General features: G+C 39.9%; 2 protein-coding genes across 3 annotated transcripts in view; both read left to right on the top strand.

Annotated features, from left to right (window-relative positions):
* The first annotated feature begins 864 nt into the window (after nt 1–864).
* Nucleotides 865–3644, top strand: LOC120427897 (TATA box-binding protein-associated factor RNA polymerase I subunit B). Its single transcript, XM_039592832.2, has 3 exons — nt 865–1120; nt 1176–1380; nt 1442–3644. The coding sequence occupies exons 1-3, from the start codon at nt 952–954 to the stop codon at nt 3615–3617; spliced, it is 2550 nt and encodes an 849-aa protein (XP_039448766.1). The 5' UTR covers nt 865–951; the 3' UTR covers nt 3618–3644.
* A 3889-nt stretch (nt 3645–7533) lies between these two features.
* Nucleotides 7534–25716, top strand: part of LOC120427898 (protein phosphatase PP2A 55 kDa regulatory subunit) — a 77939-nt gene continuing 59756 nt past the window's right edge. Inside the window, exons 1-2 of one of the 2 annotated variants that reach the window (XM_039592833.2) lie at nt 19751–20263; nt 24075–24694. In XM_039592833.2, coding sequence (XP_039448767.1) covers nt 24637–24694 — 58 coding nt within the window. In that variant the 5' untranslated portion in view covers nt 19751–20263; nt 24075–24636. Of the gene's footprint in view, nt 7553–19750; nt 20264–24074; nt 24695–25716 lie in introns of those variants that run through there. The other variant, XM_039592835.2, reaches the window with a different exon arrangement.

Below are 25716 nucleotides of genomic sequence, written 5' to 3' on the forward strand. Positions count from 1 at the left end.
GTAAGCGTGACATTGCGTGTTAAAAGCATAGGGAAATCGTGACAAAGGGGGGTGGAGTAAATTTTGGCTGATTTTAATGTGACGTACTTAATGGATGACACCTTATCCACATCCACGTAGATACTTTTTTGAAAATTCTAAACCCACCCACCTCCCTTGTGGACAACTGTTCATGCAAAAAAATATGTTTATGGAGCTTATACAATTTCTAAGGGAGCGTTCTTTTATTACGTAACGCAAAAAAACGGATTTTTAGACCCCCTCCCCATTAGTAACAAAATTTCCATACAAATTTTAAAAATTTTGTATGGAGCGTAACACGGCCTCCAACCCTCCCTCCCCCCAACTGCGTTACGTAATAAAAGAACGCTCCCTAATACCCTCCCCCCCCCTTAAAGTATCCACGTGGACAATGCATTAAGGGATCCGCTCAGCTGTCAAAATAGCTGGCACAAAAAATATAGCCAGCCTAGTAGCCAGCTTTGATCAAGCAATGTATACATACATCATTGGGAAGTAAAAGTAGTGATTTTTTATTGCTATTTTTTCGGCCAAATGATGTTTGTGGTTTAAAATCGTAGAGAATAGGAAAAAACAAGAAATTTTTTAGGGGCCACATTTTTATTGTACTTTTTAACAGTTTCTACAGAGCAGACCCTAAATTAGTCATTTTAAATTGAAAAAATGAACAAAAACAGAAAATCGTGTCTACAGCAAAATCACCTCGATGGCGTATACATCATATCGCCGTAAAACGGCAGAGTGGCAGAAGGCTCAAAATTAAATGGCAGAAGGCTCATAATAAATGACGGACAATTTTTTTTAAACGTGCTCAATGTTGGTTTGTTTTTGGCATCAGTCGGTAGTCCGTTCCAGCAGGTTTCCGATTTGGCCGATTCCGATTCTAGCCGTTTCACCCAGTTCGACCCGGAACAACAACAATCCACTGAAATGGCCGATGCATGCGAGGTATGTGGCCTGAACGAGTTCACAGCGGAAGCCGGGTTCTTCTACTGCGTCGAATGTGGCACCAAGTCCCAACGGGGCCAGGAAATGGTCGACGATTTCCACGAGGGTGCGGACCAGGGCCCGAAGGTTAAGATCACGGCCAAGCCTAAGAGTGAGTTGCTTTGTGTTTGTTTTTTGATTGATTTTAAATTTCGTCATTTTTCTAGAGAAACTGAATCGGATCACGAGCTGGGAGCAGGCCAACTACATCCTGTTGGGCTACACGGATCTGCTGGGAACGCTCGGGGCGGGAGCGAGCTTTAAGATGACCGTGCTGCAGCTGTGGACCACCTACCTGCGCCGGATGGAGATTGCCTTCTTCGACAAGGAGGCGCCGGAGTTGCCTCGACTCCCGGTGTTTTACCATAAGGCGTAAGTTTTTTTTTTTTTTGGGTTTACTCGTTAATTTTAACTAATGTGACATTCATTCTAGGGACGCCGCGATCATCTACAACCGCAAACGTGCCCCGTCCGTCCGCAGCAGTGGTGCTAGCAGCGCCAGTTCACGTCGTACGCGTACGTCGTTGTCTACGGTGCGCAGCAGCCACACCGTTTCGCGCCAGCTCAGACAAGAGCAGCGGGATCTGCTGACGGCAGAGCACGATTCGTTTTTGGCAAGCCAACGGTCGGACGTGAACCGGTCGTTGCACGAGCTGTCGATTCGGTCGCTGAACGCGAGTAGATCCGGCGCGGACACGGACGAAGAGGAGCGAGGTAAGCCGAAGAGAATTCGATACTCGCGGGTGGCGAGGAAACACATGAAGAGGAAGATTGGGGTGCAGAAAGAGCACATTGATAAGCATGAGAATGATTTGGATGGGGAGATGACTTGTTGCAGTACGAAGGAGTTGCTTTTGCCCAATGGACGCAAGATGTTGTTGGAGGGTAGGAGTGGTAAACCGCAGTCATTGACGCGATCGCTGCTGGTGTCGATGTTAGGTTTGGCGTTGAATGTCGATCGGAGTCAGCTGCAGTTGGCAGATTTGGTGCGGTTGAATCGGGAGGAGCACATCCCGCACGCGAATCTGATGCAATATTTGCCGGATGAGTTGGACCCGGACTGTTACACAGAAACCATAAGGCGACTGCAGGCTTCAGCCGTGGGCAGTCATATCGAGTTGCGTGAGACTACAGCGGATTTGTCCATGTTTATGAAGGTTGAAATCGTTTCTCCTGATTGGCATGCGCTGTGCAAGCGCTACTTGGCGGAGTTGTGTCTGCCGGCGGACCTGATGATCTACATTGATCGACTGTTGGCGGTTTTTCCTCCGCAGCTTAAGTTTAACGAAACAAAGAAGATTCCGAATTACGAGGGCCGAGCTATGGCCATAATCATTTTCGTGTTAAAGCTACTGTTTGGACTTAACGACTCTACCGAAAAAAGCATTTCCAAGTCGGCAGCAAAGCTAAACCGGCGGCTCACCGCACTCGGCACTTACAAGCCGTTGTTTGTTTTCACCGAGTGGGCTCGGTACATCGAGATGCGCAAAATAATCCTCAGCCAGGTAAACCATCCCATCAACAGGCAGGTCGCTTCGGAGTCCGGAATTAGTCCGGATCCGACGCTGTTCATCGACAGCAATTTACGCAAGAAACGCAACGTTGATTCGTTCATGGTAAACAAGAGAATCGCAAGTGCCGCAGTGATTAATCTGAAACAGGTCGTCACGCAGGTTGTGGACACAAACCATCGGCAAGCAGGAACAAACCGCACCGACGTACGCTCCAGCATCGACTTTGAAGCTAGTCTGACGCCTTTCAAGTCCTACCTGGAAACATTCCTGCTTGCCTACGCCAAAGTCTCCCCCGTGCACGTGCCAGAGTTTATGTATGTCGACCATTCCGATCGCACCGTAATTCCCTTCATCGAACCAGCCAACTTCCGCGAGCAGCTGACGAAGCATCACCAGATTCGTCTCATCATCAAGCGGGCCAAATCGGGTCGTGACAAGTTCCACTATCAAGAAAATCCTCCCAACAATCCGGAGCGTAAGAAATGGCATAACAACGTTTCAAAGGTCACTATCATCCCGGAAGACCCAAACTGGACGCTGAAACGGATCCCTCCACCCTTGCGAACCCACGAAGAAATGCTCGCCAAAATCATCATCGAAAACAGCGTCGAAGCGGAACAAACCCGCCTCGTCGCTCCGCCCCAAGCCAGAATACCCGACGAAACGTCCTTCCTCTCGGAGTCGCTCTTCTCCTCGCAAACATCCGGCGGTTCCACCGGGTCGTCCCCGTCGAAACCCTTCTCCTCGTTGACGCTGCTCTGTCCCAACTACGAGTGCTGGCTGCGGCAGTACTCGGAAACCGAAGCGACCCAGGCGTCCTTTGACAAGCAGGTTGCGCACATGCTGCCCGAGAGCTTCCGGCTGGTGCTCGGCGAGTGTGCCCGCGTGGTTGAGAACAACACGCATACGCTGTTTGTGGAGCTTCTTCGGGTGGAGAACTACTTTTGCTACGCGGTCGAACCCGTCGAGCGGTGGTTCTTTACCGAGATGGGGGGTGAGGAGGGGGAGGAGCATGAGGTTAAGGTGCAGTTTAGGACGCAGTTCAGATCGAAATTGGGGGAAAAGTTCGTGGAGGATGTCATTCGGGCTTACTAGCTGGGGTTGAGTAACTGTTGTTTTTACAGTTTTTTTTTTGTTGAAAATTACGACTGAATAAAGAATTAATGTCAAGACTTTAGGAAAGTGTTTTTTGTTTAAATCCATATTCATATAATTTTAAAACATTTTTACGTACAAACTTTATCTCTGTTGGGGGGCATTCCACACGGAGATAAATCAGTTCCCAAAATCATGAACAAGCGTTCCATTTTTTACTTTTTTGAAAAACGTACCATGAAAGTTGAGTAGAACACCTTGTTCGTGGTTCCCAATTTCATGAACGCTTGTGCACGTTTATTGGGAACTGATTTTTCTCCGTGCATGGCATTATCACCTTGGCTTTTTTGTACCGAACCCAGATTCAAAATATGATTGAACGTGTTCCCTTTAATTTATTTCCGTGCAAACAAGTTCACAACACAAAGCTGGAGTAACGTGCTTGTATAAAATTTCTTTCCTCTCCCAAACCGGGGATCCGGAAGCTACCATCCCGTTACATAAGCGCGTAATCCTCTAAACATTTGCCCTTTTGTACACAGTATGTTAGCAAACTCTCCTCTCTGGCACCAGCATGTTTCGCACCACAGGCAGGCAGCATCGTGTGTAAATCTATTTTTAACCACCTGTCTGGTCTTCACGGCTCAACAAGCTTTCCTCCTTCTGTGTGAAGCTTTTCCCGTTTTACGGTTCGGTTGAGATGTCCTTTTTTGTAGAGAGATTTAAACTTGGGAGAGCTTGAAGCGCTTTGATTCAGTAATGTGTTTGATTCAATAATTTTCAGAATTGTTGCAGATTTCGTGGTATGCATAGGAGTAGTTCTATACTTTTCTGAACCATAACCGAATAGCTTTAAAAATTATTCATATTTACTACACTGCCGTTCTACGCATAATTGTCCCATTTTCAAAAAAATGCAACCGAGAAAAACGCGATTGAAATTTTTCGACCGTTTTTTTTTTTTGTTTCTACGCATAATTGTCCCGTGGGTCCATATTCACCCCATATGTCCCTAATCGTCCCAGTTAGCCGTGTATCACCCTTATTTGTGATCCTCTTTCTATACAACAGGTAAACAAGATATTATGCTTCGTAAAACCAATGATTCCGTGTAAGAAGATACTTGGTGGGACAATTATGCGTAGAAGTTTAACGATGGGACAAACAAACTTGGTGTTGTTTTTAATGAGTTTCCGAACAAAGTACCAGATTTCATGTGTTTTTCTTAAAGTATACGTCAAATCAAACTTAAAAATTACAAAAAGTCAAAATCGTCCAAAAATGACATGGGACAATTATGCGTAGAACGGCAGCGTAGCCCATCGAAAAAAAAAACTGTAATTTAACAATTTTTATAAAAATCCCTGCATTTTTAAAATTTAGACTTTTTTAGTTTGTCAATTCTAAAATTATTGAATTTGCATTTTTTTCTGTAATTTTTTTAATTAAAAAATTTTGAAAATGATTTTTTTTAGAAAAAAAATTGGTGTGAAAGTAATATGCTGTAATCATGGTAGTGTCCAGACCATGCCTTTACGCATTATTTTCAATTTGAATGATTGCATAATGGTTTCAAATCAAACTTCGGAAAATCAAAAGTTGATTTATTCTAAACAAGCTTACCCCGACAAACTTCGTTCTGCCTTTTTTTCGTTTGTTGACGTTTTAAGCTTTTTTGCCTATTCAGCCTCCTGTGATCAAAATTTGATTTTACGCAGCTTTTCCCATACAATCTGCAGATTTTCCAGAATCGGTTCCAGAGTGGCCAAAGTTGTCACTTTTTGGCGTAAAAACCTTCCTTGGACTTTTACGAACCCAACGCAACAAAGAGCACCTCGCTACGACGCTCCGTATTGAACTGATTCGCGTTCGAACAAAACCGTCGAAATTTTTTATATATATAGATTTTGTAATCCCTGGACTTTAAAATTTAAAATTTTTCTAGTTTTACAATTCTGAAATTTTTGAATTTCAAGATTTTGAAATTTTTTATTTTCTAATAATTTTTTTTTAAATATCGAATTTTAAATTTCTTGTATTTATTGACTTTTGAATTCACATGTTTTTAAATTTTGAAAAAACTTAAGTTTCCTATTTTTTTAAATTTTAATTTAAACTTTTTTTTAACATATTTGGATTTGAAATTCCTGATTTCAGAAAACTAAAAATAAAAACAAGAAAACATAAAACAATACAAGTAAAGTTTTTTCTTAAAACAAAAGTTGCTCGAAAGACCTCCTAAATAAGGGAAAAATGAAAATCTTCGAAAAAAATTGGGCGTTAGAGGGTTAACAGCCAATCTTACGCAACTACTAAAGACAAAACAGTGACGTAAAATTCCCACCGCAGGGTCCAAAACATCATCTCGTGCGTAATTTGGCACCCATAAAATGCCATCAATTGAAAAGTTTTCCGTCCGTCCTCATCCAGCCACCTTAAAAACGCGCTGCCAAATCCCAGTCTGAAGCACTTCGCCTGGGAAAATGAGGAAAACCGAAGGGAAAAACCTGTTGTTTGCGGAAAGCGCCTCGCGCTTGATTTGTTTGTTTCACACGACAGTTGCGGCAAACAGCGAGAATAAAATTTGTAAACTTTTTTTTACGGCATTTTTTTTCCACAGACAATCAGATTCGATTAATTTGGTTTCTATTTATCGTTGATAATAACGGTCAACTCAAATCTCTATCAAATTTGAGTTTTTTTTTTGCAAATTTCATTCAATCAAACTTAAGTTTGATACTATAGTAAGATAAATTTATATACATTTGTCAGTGTTTTGATCGCTCAAATAACGACGTGGGAAGTGAGGGTGGCTGGAAAAATCGCAAATTTGATATCGCCCCTGGGAGAAAAAAAAAAAAACAAAATAAAATAATATCAAAGTTTGAGGAAACAGCAGCGGCGTGGTTTGCGACTGGCGACGATAAATAAATAATGAAAATCGATAACATGCGGCTCGAGCAGGTTCCCGCTGGAAGGACGGGAGCGTTTGCCGCATGTCACAACAAGTTTTGGTGCGGAATTGAATTTTCCACCGATTTGATGGCAGTTTAATTGCTTCTGGAAAAGTTTCGCAACATTCGAGGTAGAAGGCTCATTACTGGATGGGAGTGATCAGAGAGCTTAAATATTGATGAATATGTTATTGTTACAAGTTTTCCTTTAGATCAACAAGTTAAATAGTTATTTTTTTTAGTTTAGTGTTAACATGTAAAAATAAACTTGTTATGCACATTTTGAGATGAAAAAAAAAACATAAATTTTCGACCCTTTTATCACACAGTCATCAATTTATGACATTTAATTGCACACCGCCATTTTTGCAATAAATTTTTACTACTTCTTTCCTTCTTTCTTACCAAAACAGATCACAAAATACTCGAAACTCACGTGGAAAATGTGCACGTGGAGGCGCCTGGTGCATTCTAAGTTATGTACTGTCTTCGCGCGTACAACTTTTTATTTACACATCCAAGCTGGCGGCGAACGAAGGTGGGAGAGAAACAAGCGCTCTCACTCTCTTTTTCTCCCGCGCGCGCTCTCCGAAATGAGAGATGAGTTACTACTCCGGGTGAGTGAGTGAGTTGTGAAAATAAAGTACGATTTTCCTGATAAGAGCTCCTTTTTGGTGAATTTTCCAGTGCGTTTTTAACCCGTGACGTGTCGTGACGTTCCGTGCGGTCGTGTGACAGGGTGGTGGTATTTGTCTTGTGTAATGTCAACAATAAAAACCCGGGTTTTATTGGCGCTGGACGATTGGGTTGGGTGAAAGATTGTGAAATGAACAGAGTTGAAATAATGTGATAAATTACAATACATTGTACACATAGAAGTGAAACGAGACAGCTGGATAAACAATTTGTTGGAGAAGAAAAATCGTCATCTGGTCTGGAAAGTTGGAGAACCTGTGGATTATTGCAACAAGTTTGAAATGGGTAAATAAGGATCTATGTCGTTCTCTTTAACTTTGTCATCTAACGTCAAAAATATAATTGTTCAAGGAACCTGTTAAAAGATGGGAATTCTTTAAAATCAATTACATCACGGATTTTATCTTTTCAAAACTAGATTTTTTTTAAAACTAGGGCTGATTTAGTTCAAATTTGGAACTCGTCGAGTAAAAAAGTAAAAAAAGGGTTTTTTCCAGCAAAATCGTTTATTTTTTTTGAAAATAATAGAATTTGATAAATCGAAAAATGGCTATTGATCAATTCTATGCAAATTTGTCAAAGGGACGCAACCTTCGATCACAGATTAATATAATTGGGTGGGAGCGTCAAACTGATACGGTCACATTCAAAGCAGCAATTTACATCTTTTATCTCTGATCATCACATGTTGCCCTCTCTGAAACCATCCACCAGATATGCTTTCTAATTTCGTTGCCATCATCATATTTTACCCCATCGAGGACAACCCGTCACATAATATTTTACGATCGGTCCAGGTTGTTTGTGTTAGCTTTCCGGGAAGGGTGGGAAAAGGGCGTGGGTTTTGTTTATTAATGAGCAAAGTTTAAAAGCTCGCCCAAGAGTGAAAAGGGAGCGAAATAGAACAGGATAAATCGCGATTGACATTGCATTAGCACATACGAAATCAGATTTTTCCTTCTAATGGTTGTTTACAAAATTTGTTTATACTTTTTTATTTAGGCCCTATTGAAATGTTTGTCATGAAATGACCAGCATAAGGGCACCAGGAGTGGAGAGCTTGTCCTCATCTCAGCATTATAATTACATGGTGTCGATTTCTGGAAAAGTCAGGGAAAACCTGGAATTGTCAGGGAATTTTATTTGACCTGGAAAAGTCAGGGAAAGTCAGGGAATTTTAAGCTGGGTCAGGGAATTTCGATGATCTTAAAAATATTACTAAAAAATTTCATTTCTTTTTGAAAATTCGCCCTTGATGATGTATTTGAATGTCTTCCAGGCCAGACTTTGCAACATTGATAATATTCATTTTTTTTATATTGGTCAGTCCGGAAGGAACGCGAAACTTGTTATGAAAAGGGTCACGTAGAAAAGGAACAACAACGAAAAATTGCATTTGGCATTACTTTGCGCGTTGCTTGTTTGCAATATGTTTAGGTTTAAAAATCAAATAATTAATATTTGCTTTGGATTTGCGTTCAACTGAAAATTACAAATTACTAGCGCACACAGGGTGGGACAATATGAGGCAGTTGCCCCACCATCCTCAGAGATTTGTTCTTAAATTGATCGTTTGCTTAGCATATAGAGACCATAGAGAAAATCATACATTTTGTCAGAAAAGTTGAATGATAAAAAAACAAAGGTAAAAAAAATTCTTAAGCTCAAAGATTCTAAATTTTTCTGATATTTTTTGAATTGTTGATTTCTTAAATTTTGAAATTCTCATTCTAAACTCTTAAAAAATTGTAAGGTTAAATTTTTTTTCCAAAATTTCACTTTAGTATTCGTTATCTAAATTCTTATTTTTCTCCAGATTAAACTGAACTATGATTTAAAAATGATCCAAAGTTATCTAATTTTGGAAGATGAAGATCAAAATGAAGATTATGAAGAGATATTTTTTTAAATGTGTTGTTGAGGATTTCCTAAATAAATGTATTACTACACTCAACTTATTTTTTAACATATACTGACTCTGTATGTTTAATTTCTTTTAAGTTTTAAGTAATGTTTTTTACCCTTATTTAGTATTCTTTAATACTAGATACATTCAATTTTAATCTTGTGAATCTTAAACATAATTTAAACTTTTCCTGAAAATACAGATATTAGGATGTAACAAAAAGTATTATTGGGGCATTTTCCAGTGGGTGTACTGTGCTTATATCCCAAATATGAGCTTCATTGGACCTAACAGAAGCTGGCCTGCACCTTTGAATTTTAGATGGGATTCAACCAGTAGAAATATTTAGTTTTTTAATTTAAACATTCTTGAAGAAAAATAAAAAAAAAACAAAACGTTAAAAAAATACAGCTCCAACATTCTGAATTAAATTATTCAGATTTTAGGAAATAAGTTAGAAAAAATAGTATTGAAAAACCAAAAATAAATAAATTCATATTTAAAAAATATAAAAGATCCGAAATTTTCAAATTGAAAATTTAAAAATATGAAAAAAAAATTCTTAAATTCTTAAATTCTTAAATTCTTAAATTCTTAAATTCTTAAAATCTTAAAATCTTAAAATCTTAAAATCTTAAAATCTTAAAATCTTAAAATCTTAAAATCTTAAAATCTTAAAATCTTAAAATCTTAAAATCTTAAAATCTTAAAATCTTAAAATCTTAAAATCTTAAAATCTTAAAATCTTAAAATCTTAAAATCTTAAAATCTTAAAATCTTAAAATCTTAAAATCTTAAAGTCTTAAAATCTTAAAATCTTAAAATCTTAAAATCTTAAATTCTTAAATTCTTAAAATCTTAAAATCTTAAAATCTTAAAATCTTAAAATCTTAAAATCTTAAAATCTTAAAATCTTAAAATCTTAAAATCTTAAAATCTTAAAATCATAAAATCTTAAAATCTTAAAATCTTAAAATCTTAAAATCTTAAAATCTTAAAATCTTAAAATCTTAAAATCTTAAAATCTTAAAATCTTAAAATCTTAAAATCTTAAAATCTTAAAATCTTAAAATCTTAAAATCTTAAAATCTTAAAATCTTAAAATCTTAAAATCTTAAAATCTTAAAATCTTTAAATCTTTAAATCTTTAAATCTTTAAATCTTTAAATCTTTAAATCTTTAAATCTTTAAATCTATAAATCTTTAAATCTTTAAATCTTTAAATCTTTAAATCTTTAAATCTTTAAATCTTTAAATCTTTAAATCTTTAAATCTTAAAATCTTAAAATCTTAAAATCTTAAAATCTTAAAATCTTAAAATCTTAAAATCTTAAATTCTTAAATTCTTAAATTCCTAAATTCCTAGGTTCTTGAATGTTGCCATTTTTGTTACCATCTTAGATTACAGAAAACCTGATAAAATTTGAAGTATTCTGAGTTCAAGAATTTATAAAATGTGGTCTCTTTGGAAAAGTTGTTTCAACTTGAATTAAGATCCATCATCCGAGATTTAAGGGATTGTACAACTACATTTTATATATTTTTCCCAAACAACATTCAAGGGCTTACAAGGTGGAGTTCCAGTGGTCAGATTGAACTTAGATTTGGAATCTATTCCAAAACACCCAAATATCTAAGTTTTATAAATAATGACTTTTCGGAAAGCTCGAGCAGGTTGTATTTTGTTTTTATTTTTATAAAATTTATTGATCGTGTGATTGATCGTCTGTAGGCTCTGGTTAAGGTAGAAAACTTTTTTTTAAATTTTATAGCAAAAATATTTTGTAAAATTATTTAAGAAGATGTTTTCTTCAAATATCCAGAAAACTGTTTACTTTAAATACAAACATTGTTGAAAAAACCTAGATCTTTTTTAAAACTGTAAACATGTGCTTGAAAAATTTAAGTGTGTATATTTTTCTTATTTTTTCATTCTTCTAAATCTTTCTTAAGGTTCTGCAAAATTACATGTTTTTTCAAGTTTTTGTTTCCAAAACCTTTAGTTTTTTTTTATAAAAATACAATCAAAAATGGCATTGGCCTAATTCGTTTGAATTCTGCCAAAGGCAACCATTTTAAAATTAAACATGACTTCTAACTTTAATTCAAATTTTAAATTGATTTTTTTGGAAAACTTTTAACTTTAAATTTACTTTAGGAAATGATGTGAAATTAACTAATCGTCATTTGAAACTTACAACAATTTTAATTATTAATTATGTCTAGAGTTTTTTTTAAAAGGTCTTATAAGCTATTGTGTTAAATATGTTAATAGGACCTTTTAAAAAAACTCTAGATTTTTTGGTAAAGGGCAACATTTAAAATGACATCACCAGATAACAAAAACATAGGACATTTTTATGGTTGGTCATTTTGGATGGTCGATACGAAAAAAATGGTTGACAAAATAAAAAAAAAGTTTTTAAGCTTTTTGCAGAATCCATCGTTAAAAAAATAAAATAAAAAAGTCATTGAAGTTTTTCAATATCTTAAATTTTCAATATTCAAAAAGGAAAATGCATGAAACCTTTAAAACGCTCTAAACAATATGTTAGAAAAAAAAATAGAAAATAAAAAAAATTTGGTGGTCTGGAGAGGTCAGGGAAAAGTCAGGGAATTTTATTTTGGGATTTGGATCGACACCATGAATTAATTGAAGATGAAAAATTTAATCAAAAGGATATTTAAGCGGATGTGCGGCGTGTGCAAGTATGGATAGGTGAAGGGTATGTTAGTGGTGGTTTTAGTGCTTTACACAATATTTTCTCGTTGTTGAAGTGTGGTTGAACTTCATTAGCTTTGAAAAGGGCAAAGAACATGTGTTTGATGTTTTATGTGTTTACTCCTATAGGAATGGAGCTCTTGTAAAATATAAATTAAAGGTTATGGTACTAAAAGTGGGTCTTGAAATATAGAATGGTGAAAGTATATTATACAATTTTTTAACACATTTCAGCCATTCAGCATACAGTTGACTTTCACATCTCATTATAGCAACCTCGGATTAACAATCGGGTTGGCAGCCTAATTCAATAAAAACATATTGTTATCAGTTTTAGGTGATTTTACTAGTGACCCGGTTCTTTATCCACGGTCATTATAAAAAGTTGGGAATGTTTTATAATTGTGCTAATTGGTTTTCTGTTTTTTTTCCCCCTTTTTTTGGTACAAAATAATGCAAAAATGAAAAGCAACATCAAGACTCGTACAGCGAGCCCACATTAAAGACTGCGAGGTCTTATTCCAAGCAAAACCATTATCATCGCTCAACAATCTCGCAAGGAAATGAAGGAGGGTGGAAGGCAAATACGTTCGCATATATGTTTACATTTGCACTCATTTCATAGCGATACAAGCGGCACAAAACATAATTTGTGTATGTGTGCTCAGTCAGCTGGCGCTATACGCCCGACAGGTAAAGGCTCAAGTGGCTGGCGCCTGCAAGGTAGGCACTACGCCGTACACCATCCCAACTCCTGGGCGCCAGTGTGGATCATTAAAGCACGTGTGTGTGAGTTGCGTCCTTGAAGTTGGAAAAAAATAAGCTATGATCAGCGTTGCATCACCCTCTCGTGCCAACACTGCGGCCTGATCTGGTTGTCTGTGGGCTTTGTTCGAGATGTTCAGTCAATTGACTTTGACAAGCTCAGAGGCTGCTTCCAATTTCCATCCAATTATCATCTCATCAAGGCGATTCCATGGATGAGCCCCTCGTTAGGCATGTGGATCCACAGATTACGCGAAAGCTAGACGCAACTTCGTGAGGAAAAAATGAAGCTTGAAAGTACAGAAATACACCGCACTGTGGCGCTAGTGTAGTTTTCATGTCAGTTGCTAAATCTAAAAATAAACGCAGATGGTCGAAGTAAAAAGTTGCGAAAAGTTTCTCGTTTTTTAAGAAAAGGGCACGAAGCAGATCAGAATACCAAAAAGTTAACTTTTTGTCGGGGTCCAACACCGGGAAAGCAATAGTGCAGAACATGCCAGACAGAGTGCACATAAATTGCTTCGATGAACCAAAAATAAGAGGTAGTGGTGAAGGTAGCGGGGGAGTCTGTTTATCGATTGGGAGGCAAATTAAATATTTACCATATTCGGACCAGAGCAGGGATTCGGTTGTTTGCTCGGACCTAACTGTTTCATGTTTTTCTTTTGAATGTTCAAATAAGTTTGAAGACTAATTTTGACCAACTGTTAAAGTCGTCTAAACTGACACACATTCGAATGAATACATCTCTCTTTAACGGAAAGGAACCCCTCCTCTTCCACCGCAGTGTTTGTCAGAGCATAAATCTTGACTTTTTTTTGATAAGGTCCTATAAACAAATGTAAACATTGAGTGTATCCCTTTCACACCTTATGTCAAAGTCGATCGGAGTAAGCGGGATACACTCAATGTTTACATTTGTTTATAGGACCTTATCAAAAAAAAGTCAAGAAATGTCCATTTGTGTGATTGTCCTTCAAGAGCCGGGAAACAGAAAGGGCACGGATCGTGTTCGGATGGACTGACTGTATACTACTCTGTATGTTCCACAGCCATTATGCGAAAGTGTGAATGCACATAGACTAATGCTTAAGACGTGTTGAATGTCACACAAAATTACACAACAAGCGAAGTCAGCGTTGCCAACCTGACGGTTGTTGTTATTGCTCCGTCTTTACGTTAGTCTATGGTACATCTTTCCTCTCCTTGGTTCATGTAATGCTTGTGAACTATTAGAGAAAAGAAGAATAAAAAAGATATGTACAAGTACGGATCCATAGAGCCACATCCGGAGGCAATGTGAGCATTAACCTAGGGTAAAGGGCTCCTTGTTTTGACAAATATCTATCTGGTAACAGTGTTGCCAAAATGTTAAACGAGGGGCGATGCATGCAAAGTAAAGCGCTGTTCAAAAATGAGACCATCTACTCTCCGAGAGATCTCACTAGAAAACAACACAACAATACCAATTTCACCATACTCATCGGGGTGGCAAAATTGGTTTTCCTTTTCTCAACAACAAAACCCGACATAAACCCAACTGTTTGTTGTGGTCCTGAACTTGATAATATGTTCCAACCCCAATAGAAGAAAAAGCTCCAAGCCAACAGCTGGTTTTCAATTTGGAATCTTTAAATTATTCAACATTGTGCAGGTTCCAATTAGTTCAGGTAACCGGATCCGCTCTGGAGCCATCACTTTGCGAAACAAACATGGCGCCCTTGTGGAACAAAACACGTTGAATTGGTTTGCATCATCCCTTCTGCTTGGTGGGGAAACGAAGGTCAAAGTTCATCAAAATCATCTGTGCATAAATGAGAGACTTTCGTTGTTGTTGTTGCTGCCGCCGCAGGAATCGTCCAGCAGCCGTAGCAAATTATTGTTTATTCCATCGTGGGAGGAAACTTTCCCCTGTGTTGCGGAATGTCGGCAGGACGAGACAACGCGGCCCATATTTTCAAGATTGCTTGCCGGCGCTGATGGGCCACTTCATTCTCGTTGATGCTGGGAAATTTGGCTTTTTCGCCTCTTTTCGCCATTTACGCGAATACCTGACAGGCGTCACAGACAATCGGATGATGGACTGTAAAAAAATCAAACGTCAATTTGACAGATGATTATCAAGAATGTTCAAGCTGGCAACACTGCTGTCGTACAAACTTCAAAACATAAAAATCTGCGTAAATCTGACACTTCCCCTTCTCTGTGTGGTTCCACTTTCATCCACTAGAGGTGGTTGCCGGTGCCGCTGCCCTTTTTGTAATAAATCACGTTCCGCAATTTAGTCGGTGGCGGTATCTCGTTCTTTCCGCCACCGTTTTGGCCCCGGCAGTTTGTATTCTCGCGGCAACAGATTTTCTTCTGTGGAACGCTTTCTCTCCTGATGTTACATCATCAGTACACAATACCTACCCGCGAAGACCCGGTCAATGTCAGACCTTTTTTTTTTTGGATGGGAAAACGGGAAAGATAAGGGAAATTTTGATGAAATTGTGTACATGTGGAATTTTGCTGAATTTGCAGCATATGGCACTTGAAGCTCAAAAAATTGTTTCAGTGTTAAACATTTTTAAATCAATTTTTAAAAATTAACTCCGTGGCAATTCTTGACAGAAAGCATCCTACTTGACAGTTCGTTCCAAGGGGATCATCCATCGTAAAATGTTGTCTTGTCAATTTTGTTTGCATTGAAATAAAAAAGGGTGACCAGAAATGGAATCGTGTTGTTCACCGTTGTGCATAAAAATAGGGCTTTAGGACACTATTAAAAAAAACCTTCTAAACAGTGTTGCCAGCTCTACGCAACGGGATTTAGGGAAACCTGGCAACGCTGCCTCCGAAACATCCTTGAAACGTTACAGTCATGCTTTCTATTTTACCCGTCACATCAATGAAACCGTCGTGCTTAGAAGTCTATTAGAGAAATGAAAACCAAGTGAAAGCAAACTGACCGGATGCCGGTTTATTTTCTTTTCAATCAGTGTATTGTTTCTACAGCTGATGAGTGAATATCTTTGGGATTCTGGGAGGAATGACGTTCAAGTGATGCATGTTAGCTTTGAAATTTGGACGAAACCAGTTTCCATGGAATTTTTATTAGAATTTTTAGTTTATTTATCCTGTTATGTGATTTGAATGCAGTGTTGCCAATTTTATTTTATACTTATACTATGAATGCAAATTGCTGTGACAATTTTTATACTAAACAGCTACACGTGGGCACACTGGTAAGTGGAACTTCACAAATAGCTTCTAATCAACATCGTTTCACACTGTTTGGCTATCTTTACAACAAACTTCTTCTGCCAGGGAAAAACCACAAGTCATGTGGCGTGAAGTTGCTAATCCGATGACAGAGGTTCAATCCCCCGCTCCCTCGTCCACATATTCCGTGATGTTTGTTTACTGAAGGGAGCAACGCAAAAAATCTAAGGTAACTTTTCGAAATGGCGTAATCTCAGATATGCGCCAACAGTTACTGTTCATTTCACTCGGTGTCATTTAGACCTTTCGAAAGTTGACTGCTAAAATCACGTGCTCGATACACGTCGGCGGTGGGGTGGCGTCGCCGTCGTTCCACAATGGTTTTGCGGTTGTCCTTCTCTTGTTACGCTTCAATTCGCATTCAACGACGTAGTTGACTGCAACGTGTCTACAAAATGGTTGCGTGGCGTCGCCGGGACGCACATTGAAGAACAGGCACTTTTGCTTGAATTTTGTTTCCAGCATTGAGCGAGATTTAAGACATGATTTGGAGATAAGTATTCTGAATCACACCCCATTGATGCACTTTTTTACAACATTAGATTTATGTTAATCTGTAAATTTTGAGATTTTTTTATTAGATCCAGTGTTGCCAGTATGGAATTTCTCGTAAATTATCTTTAAAATTAATCAATGGTTAGTTTCGTTATGGTTCGCAACGCATATGATTCTATAGTGGGACGTGGAGCATTGCGAAACAGAAAAAAGTAAACCAGCTCTGCGAATTTGATCTATCGGAAATCATTCGAACTGGCACCGATAGTGCCGCCGGTGATGTGATGAAGGATGGCTGATAGGGAATCAATAGCAGCATCTCGCTTGGGCAGGTTTCTTTGCCGAACTACATTGTAGAGAAGAGAAAAGTCATGCAATCTGTCCAACTTCAACAGTGCTGCCATAAGTACCATAATAAAAACGAAACTCCAGATGTGCAGCAAACCACACCACAAGCAATCAACATCAAAAACAGATGCTACGGTTTGTTTACGTTTGCGTCTCCCCCCTGTGGTGATAATTATACTGCGTTTTTGTTTGTTTACATTTATTACACAACGAAAAATCCAGAGTTTTTTTTTTTAAAAAGTCCAATAAACTATTGTGTTTCATATGTTTATAAGACCTAATCAAAAAAAGTGTAGAAATGTTGTCTTATATTTTTTTTTCATTACAATTAAAAAAACATTACTTAACTCACCCTAAGGTGGTTGGTGCTTATAACTTTTAATAGGATTGTCAGATCTTTTATCTTTTGGACTCATTGGAAAGGTCTTTTGATAACCTATCTAAAGACAGGTCGCATGATAGATCCGGACAACGTTTTCATCGAAATATCTGAGATCCGGCCTCCTAAAAGTGCATAAATAACACTTAAATGCTTATAACTTTTGATAAGGTTGTCAGATCCTCAATCTTTTGAACTAGTTGAAAAGGTCTTTTCAATACCTTTCTAAAAATGTATAACATGGTCTTACAAAAACCTCCCTTTTTACAATCTTCCGGAATTTTGTTGAAATCGTTTTTTTAGCATAACTTTTGAGGTACTTAACTAAACTTTTTAACTTTCAATAGCGACTTCTCATTCGACCCCAAGACGGATCGAAGCCATCGGTTGAGCCAGTGCCGAGTTAACCCAGTGCAATTTTTTTGATCAGCATCCCACCACACACACAGACATTTGCTCTGATTTTGATTCTGAGTCGATATGTATACGTGAAGGTGGGTCTTGGAGGTCAAATCAAGAATTTCATTTTTCGAGTGATTTTATAGCCTTTCCTCAGTGAGGTGAGGAAGGCGAAAAGTGATCAGAAATTGTTTTTAATCGTGTTTTTTACCGTTGTACATAGAAATTGACATAGGGCTTTAGGACCCTATTAAAGTGACGATGAAAACAATGTGATATTATCAATGTTCTTATGTTTAATTTAAGCTTGTTAGAGGAATGTTATCAATGGTGTCGAAATATTCTATTACTAATTCAACACGATTTTACTTTCGATATTACCCAATTTTGTTTTGTTTATATAAAAAAAGCGCAGATGTTTATGTCACACATGACCAATATGCCAAAGAACTTTGCACGAATCTAGTGAAATGACATCTTTTTATTAAGTTTTAGAAGTAAAACTAGAGTAAATCTTTCCCAGTTCCTGAGGGGAACACCCTTGAAGAGTATCGGGGCCGGCATTTACAAAGCGGATTCAGTGGCAGTTTTAACTTACCTAATGTTAACATGTTAAGGCTAGTATGCAGATCGGAAGGAAAGGGGTCAAGAAACAGCTTTACGAACAGCAGAACAAAGGAGAGGGAGCGATTTCTTGGGGCTTTTCTTCACCCTCTCTGACTTGCTTGCGCTGCCGCTGCTGCCCATTTGATTTTTTTCTTGACCGGTTTCTTCCGAAGTGCGTATACCGCTTTAAGGTTAATGTTAAAATTCCATAGGTCGCCTTCCTAAGGTGTCGTTCGTAAGGCCCAGCTTGTGACGATGCACTACCTTCCCTTTACTAAGCAATCGAATCCAGAAGAGAAACGATCACCAGTTGTGTTGGTCCGAGCCGGGATTTAAACCCCGATCTACCGCTTACGAGGCGGAAGCGTTACCACTAAGCTACGTGACTCGGTCAGTTTTAGAAGGTAGTGTACTAAATTGTTGTACCTGTTTTTCGATATTTAATATGCTTCCAAACCAGATTAAATCAGTTACTCGAAAGTGTATATTAGACATTTAAGGGAACATGAGAAGTATAAATCTTTAACAAATTCTTTGATGGATCAACATCAACAACATTCCCACCTCCACTGTCAATGACCATGCTGCTCCACCAACCAAGTTAAATCATATGGTGACGGTTCTGCTTTTACATACGCAAAAATCGCATCACGCTTCGGTAAATAAGCGCGAGAGCGCTCACTCTCGCTCTCTCGTGAGTGACCGCCGCCAGTCAGCATGGTCACGTCGGAACGCGCGCCTTTACGCAAAACATCTTCCCTGGGGCCGCAGCAGGCAGCATCGCGCATTGCTATTATTCCGGTCGGTCGGAGCGGAAGCAGCACGGTCGGTTTTAATTTCCTTGTTTACGTGCGAAAGTTTTGGTTGCGCGGTGGCGTCACGTGGTGGCGGGAACGAGCGGACGACGACTTTCGCGCAAGTGTCAAATTTCGTTAAACGGCCGTCTTTGATTGATGGGCGACCGAATTTTTTTTGGTTGGGAGTGCGTTTAAGGTGAACAACAGAGTGTGTGCACGCGGGGTGTTCTATTAATAATTTGCGTTCTCGCCGTTTCAAGCGCGTGACAAACGGTGTAATTGCAAGGAAGAGTGACAGCCGAGCGGGAGGGCGACGTTGACGGATTATACGGTTTCGTGGGAGCTGCAAATAGGATTACGGGCTGGATTAGCCGGCGAGATTTAGTGATATGCTTATGTAAACAGCACGAAGAATTGCCATTTTGGCGAAACAATAGTGTCATTCTCCTAAGTGGTAGTAGTGACACCTGTCCAACGGTTCCGTCAGTGCCTGCTACGGTTTGATTGCGATTGAAGATACCGTACCGTGTTAATAACAAGTGCTTCGCGTCAGCTGACGTGATAAATTACTCTCCAGAAAGGTCCATGGCCTGCTTCGTCCGTTGAAGGTGGTGCTTTTTTCGGGAAGATAGTGTTAATTATATTTATTTTAAATTAAATTTCATAAGTGTCCTGTCGAGGTTTCGTGCCGAACGGAAGTGGTGCCAAATCTCGTTTGCCGTATCGTCGCACATAGCTGACAGTGCCGGTGAAAAACACGAGAAGAGAGGCGACGCTTTTTGTTGACTCAATATTTAGACTTATCAGGTCTGGTACAGGCAGTTTGCACTTGTGTCACTTGTGCCATTTCCACATCATAATCATTGAAGCAACAGCAGCAGTGCCGTCGAGTACGCGAAGCTCATTGCATTACGAGAGGAAGAGTTCGAGAGTGTATATTTAATAACTCATCATCATCGTCGGGGGAGAGAGCCTCCACATATGAGATATAGTGAGGGTGCTGGCAAGAAATGTGTATGTGATAATAGCAATTTGTTTTAGTGCAATTTTGTAATTACGAACATCCCCCTGCCGTTGGGACGACCCGGGGGCGCCATCTGACCTCGAGTCCCTGAAGAAGTAAAAAGTCGGTCACCGCCTACTGGACAGCGAAGAGAAAAGTGCTACTACTGCGGTTAGATTCACTGTGCAAAACACGAGACAAAGTTTCGAGAAAGTGCAGACGAAGCTATTAAGTCGTCGGAATACCCGCGGGATTATTTCTGTTCGCGCGCGCTCACACCTTTTGCTGTGTGTTCGTTCCGTATGAAGAAAGGTAAGCTCGAACCTAGAAGTAGGTTAAGGACTTGGCGGTTAACCTCAACGTCTCGCTACAAAGTGACTCTCTTTTCATTAAATTAAGTGTGATGGAACAGTCTTGAAGGGGACATTAAGAGGCAACTTTGAGGCATGCGATTGTAAGACAAAATCTAGGATAAATAAATTATGAAAATAGAAGGGTGAAGTTGAAAGAGAATGAGTTGTGACCGTGAGAAAATTGAAGAGCTTTACAGCTATGAGACAAAACAAATGTGAGGTTTTGAACAGACGTAAATCTCTTTTAAATCCATCAATCCAAATTCTAACGGTCAGTTTGAATGTTCAGAAATCCTTTACGGCATTTAAGAACTCAACATATCTCATTTACACACTTTTGGCAGTTACTTGAAGCTGTAGTTGGCGCGTTCACCACTAGATGGCTCAAGTGAGGTGTGATTGATGGATTCTGATATAAAAAAATATATATATTGCGTTGTTTGTCAGTTGATGCTTCGGCTTTGGCCCAACCGAAAAGTTCCCCCCATTAGTTCAGTAAAAAAAAAACACTTTTAAAATGCACCACTGCAACCCGGTTGACCTCCCCCAACCGACAGCCATCAGCTGTCAAACATGGTCAGCAGCAGCGCCATCGCCCGTCGATCGGCCGCACTTGACCCGGCGCGTCACGACGACGCACGATGATCAATTGGGTGCTCGCCTCCTGTGCTCAGTGGTCACGTGGTCACCGCCCCTCCTTTACTTACATTTCTGGACCCCCGTCCGTGGACTGCGGCGCAAAACAAAATCCGATTAAAACGTGTTTTTTGCTTTCTTGCCGATCTCGACAGCCATTCTTCAGCGTGCGCGAGTCGTTCTCCTCCTCCGCAGAAATTTTAAACTGAGATAAACAGAGGTGAAATTTTGGTCAGATGCGTTTTTGTCTTCATCAGTTTTACCAATTGAGAAGATTAACTTTCTTTCTTATTTTCAAAAACTTAAAGTATTTTTTTAATCCTAATTTTTTTTTCTGACAGTTTATTTGAGCTCAAAAATTTCAAAAAATAAATTTGTGCATCTTTTTGTGGGGATATCGTATGAGAGTGTTGCCAGATCGTCAGTACGACAGTGTCAGAAGTTATTTTCAACAAAAAATAGAACATCCGTTTTCAAAATGGTTTCTATAGTAGGCTTAGGTATTCAATTTCGAATCCAAATTTTAAACTAAAATAAACTTTTAATTTCAACAAAATATATATCTTCATATCTGTGCCTCAAGATTCCAACGCAACGGAGGGCAAACCGTGAACAACAACAAAGAGCATGCATTCTTTTTCGAGCCCCTCTGACCATGGGCATCGACATCGCACGTACGAACGTGTTTAGGCCGCGGCGGTTCAAGAATGGGTCAGCGCCGAGGACCTTCCCGACACGAGTGCCCATTTATGGACCGGGCAGGGTGGCACGCAGCCAAGGAGACGAGGGTGCGCGATTAAAATCTGACCTTTTTTCTCCATCGACTGGTGGATGGGGATCAAATCGAACCCGGGGCCTAACTCTTTTAAAAGCTTTCTAGCAAACTTGGTTCACCCCTCGCGGATATTGCATTCAAGTTTCGTGGGCGAGGGTCACGCGATATTTTTTGCAATTAGGGGGTTTATTCAATTTGCTGATTTTGCCAGAAAGAAAATCATCGAAGCCGTCTAAAATATAGATAAACTTTTACAAAGTTGGTATATCAATCTAATCTAAACAAAAATAAGCTGGCAGCACTGCACTTATCATACAAATGTCAGGCTATCATAGACTAGAATTTAAGACTACTTGAAAATATGATTTCAAACCTCTGTTTTCACAAAGATCTGTACAAAATCTGGGATGCAAGTACTAGTTAATTTTTAATATCAACAAAAGACTAAATTTGTCCAGTAAATGTGCAATTACGCCTTTGTGGCGTGTCACAACAATGTGTTAAATTTGGCAAACCACTAGAAATCTCGCGGACAAGTGAAGTGAGTGAAAAAAATACCGTCCATCCCGCCATGGATGGCAGCAAAGGCACACAAATAAATGATCAATTATGGTAAACCATTAGAGACAGCCCGCTAAGTAGGCGGTGGAGGTTAAGTGCTCGCGCGATTATACTCAAAACGGTTCATGACTCAAGTGCGAGTCGAGATTCTTTACGGACAGGGGCCACACGTATGGATTTGTGGAAAATTCCAGCGCGATATGCTTCTTTATTTGGCTGTTAACAAGTAGGACTACGAATAAGCAAAACATCTCGTGTGGGTGTTGCTAACGTAGAAGATAAACATATTGGATTGTTTATCAGTCGAAACGGGTTTTATGAAGACCTTGTTTATAAAGTTGTTTGTTTTGTTGATCATAACTTAATTTCATCTGGCAACACTGTCGTCATAGATTAATATTCAAGACTGATTAAAATTCGAAGAACTGTCAGATTCCAACAACTGGCAGTGTTGCCGACTTCACGTCTACCACTCAGCATCAGCTGAGCGCGCGTGTTAATGAAATTTTCTGTAACAACATGCCGCATTGCTGCGAAAAAAATATCAGAGATTAATTATCGCGATAACCTTCGCACTAAGTGATACGCACTTAGGAGCGCGAAAACCCAGCAATTAGCAACTACTAGTCACCGCGACTACGCGGTTCCGTTCCGAGCCAAATGGACCAAGATGGTGCTGACCACCCGCTGTCAAAGCGACCATCAACAGGTGACAGGTCGTCGTGACAGAACGAAGTGCATGCGTGCATTTTGCGCGCCAATTAGTATTCCATTTGGAGAGTTCGATTGACAGTGCTGCTGCTGTGGCGTGAACTCGGAATCACACGATTCACGTCATGGTTCCCACAGTTGGCAGGCCGGGTGCGCGTTCTTATCGGTTTCTTCGAATCTACCTGCGATGACGATCGAGGCCTGGGATTGGCTTCACGGACTCGTTCCATCATCGTTACGAGTTTCATCGTAGAAGGCGCGTTGGTGCAGTTAACGCGTTTCGGGGACGATGATTTATGGCGTGTTTTTGGATAACCTTTTGTTTATCAACGTTGAAATGTCAGATTGATTATTTTTGGAACTATTTGAAATGAAAATTTAAATAAATTCTGCAAATCGGGCAACCATTTGACATTTGACAAGTTCAAGGGGCGCACCACTCGTGCGGATTTCGTTTTCAAGAACGCATTTCCGTTTTGCAACAGATCGCGATGACGTCCGCGTGTTTACACAGATTGCATCACTTGCTCTGATTAATTGCAGATGGGATCGTGGCGCGTTTAGCTAAGTAGGCTCTGATTGACGCGAAAGGGGCGTTATCGGGGAGGGGTGAACCTCTCCTGGATGGGATCTGATTTTTTTTGTTTGTTCAGCAGCTGATGTGAGAAGCTGGCATCATTTATCAAGTCGCATTATTCGTGAAGCGTGTGGCATTTTAAGTACCGCGAGCAACAAGATTGCTCATTTACTTATACATGGCGGTTGATTTAGACGCGCGTTTTTTCTGATGAAAAAAGGTTAGATGCTAATCGATGCGATCGTTTGCCTTAATCGAAAGGGCGTGGTCGCATTTTTACAAGTCTGGAACGCTGTCACGAAACCGTGATGCTATGAAATTTTCATTGAAATAATGATTTTGACAGATGCTGTTGGTTGATTGACCTTGAACTGCCTTGACTGAAAGTTACCAAATCGGATCCAAAGCTAGGTTGCCAAACCACTTGATGAAAACGGGGGGTGATTCAACGAGAAATTGATAACTTATTTAAACACATTCACTAACACGACTCCTTCTCTCGTCCTCCAGGGTCAACGTGTGGTGTCGAACCCGCTGTCGCCGCCGTCAGTTCCTGATCCGGCGCGCCTAACCTCCAAACGTCCGGATCACCCCGTAAACCGGTCGTCGTACCGTGTCTGTGACAGTGTTTCCAATTGAACGGCGCAACGCATGCATTCACCGCACGGATCGATTCGCCGGCCATCGACCAAGACCAAGCCACCGCAGCAGCTGTCGTCGTCGCTCGGTCGAGGAGAAATTGCTAAAATAAGGCCAGCGACGATCGTCCTACCCGACGACGGCGATCAACGGCCGACGTACATAACCTAGAAAAAGCGCACACTGCGCTCACGAACACGGATTACCATATTGCACCTCCCTGCTGGAGAGGGCAGCGCAGCACTGTAGCATGTAAACGATTCGTCGCCACCGTGAATTGTTGATGCGCATCGCGCTCGCCGGAGGTTCTACCGGGTCGTGCGGAAATTGCCGATTTGTTGGCAGTTTTGTTTTGCCCGTTGTAAATATTAGCGCGCGATTTTTCTTTCCTGGTAACGATCGACGGAAGCGCAAGGAGAGGTGTACATAATTAATGATTTATGGTACAAATAAACCGGCAACAGCAGCGCCAGCGGTCAGCTCGATGAAGTGTGAGTAATTCGTTGGGATAGGTTAATTTACTGAGAGATTCGCTACATCGTACCGCGTGGGACGTAAATTAAAGTGAGACGCCCCTTGAGTTTTATTTGACGGGGCGCGATGGCAGCACTGCCTTGAATCTGTCATTTGATTTAACCATAGACTAACATTCAAGACTGATTATTTTTAAATCTTTGAGACATTGTTGCAAGTGTCCACCAACGATTCATTCGGCTGTTTGTTTTGCTTTAGAAAGCAGATCTCATTAAACTAACCCAAATGTCGTGTAAACAAGACACGCTAACCCGGCCGACCTTTGTCAATAAACAGTGCAGAACACACACAGTCCTTCGTGCGTTCTAAACGCAAATTTTATTCAGCTGAAGGGCGACACGGCGGTGCTTACGCAAATCGCTCTCTGCTCTGTCGGATTACACGACGGACGTGACATAATTTAGTAAACAGCTCGTGTTGAGGTCAGCAAGTACAGGGAATGCACTGGCTGACGGTCATTGAGATAGCTATTTCAAGAGTTGCCAATGTCTGGTCCAAATGACTAAATCGTCTTTCAAACTTATATATGGCGTAGCAGTGCTGCCAAACTGCGCTACTTGGCATACAAACCCCTCAAACAGCCAAAAGTAAACAACCTTTCGGATTAGACCAACTGCTGGAGGCTCGCACCGGTTCGTCATCAGTTTGATCCAGTTTAGCGCGTAGATTTGCGCCATTTATCAAGCGACGTAGCCCGGCCGGGCGCGTTGGCCTTCCATGACATGCTTAAAAGTCGTGATCTCGACGGCAAACCCTGTGTGTTGTCACAATCAATTTACAACCGCCGCGAGTTGCCGTTGTCGACGTCTTTACGAGACCGGATTCACATTTTCAAGAGGCTGGACAATGCAAAACCCCAACCTCTTGTGGTTGGTGAATAAAACGTTTCATTTTTGACAGCCCTGCGTGGATGATAATTGCCATTTATCTCTCAATTGTGACAGCGCGTAACCTCGTGGTGAGTTAATTAATCACTAAG

The sequence above is a fragment of the Culex pipiens genome, chromosome 1 (assembly GCF_016801865.2).
Source record: "Culex pipiens pallens isolate TS chromosome 1, TS_CPP_V2, whole genome shotgun sequence".
Taxonomy (NCBI): Eukaryota; Metazoa; Arthropoda; class Insecta; order Diptera; family Culicidae; genus Culex; species Culex pipiens.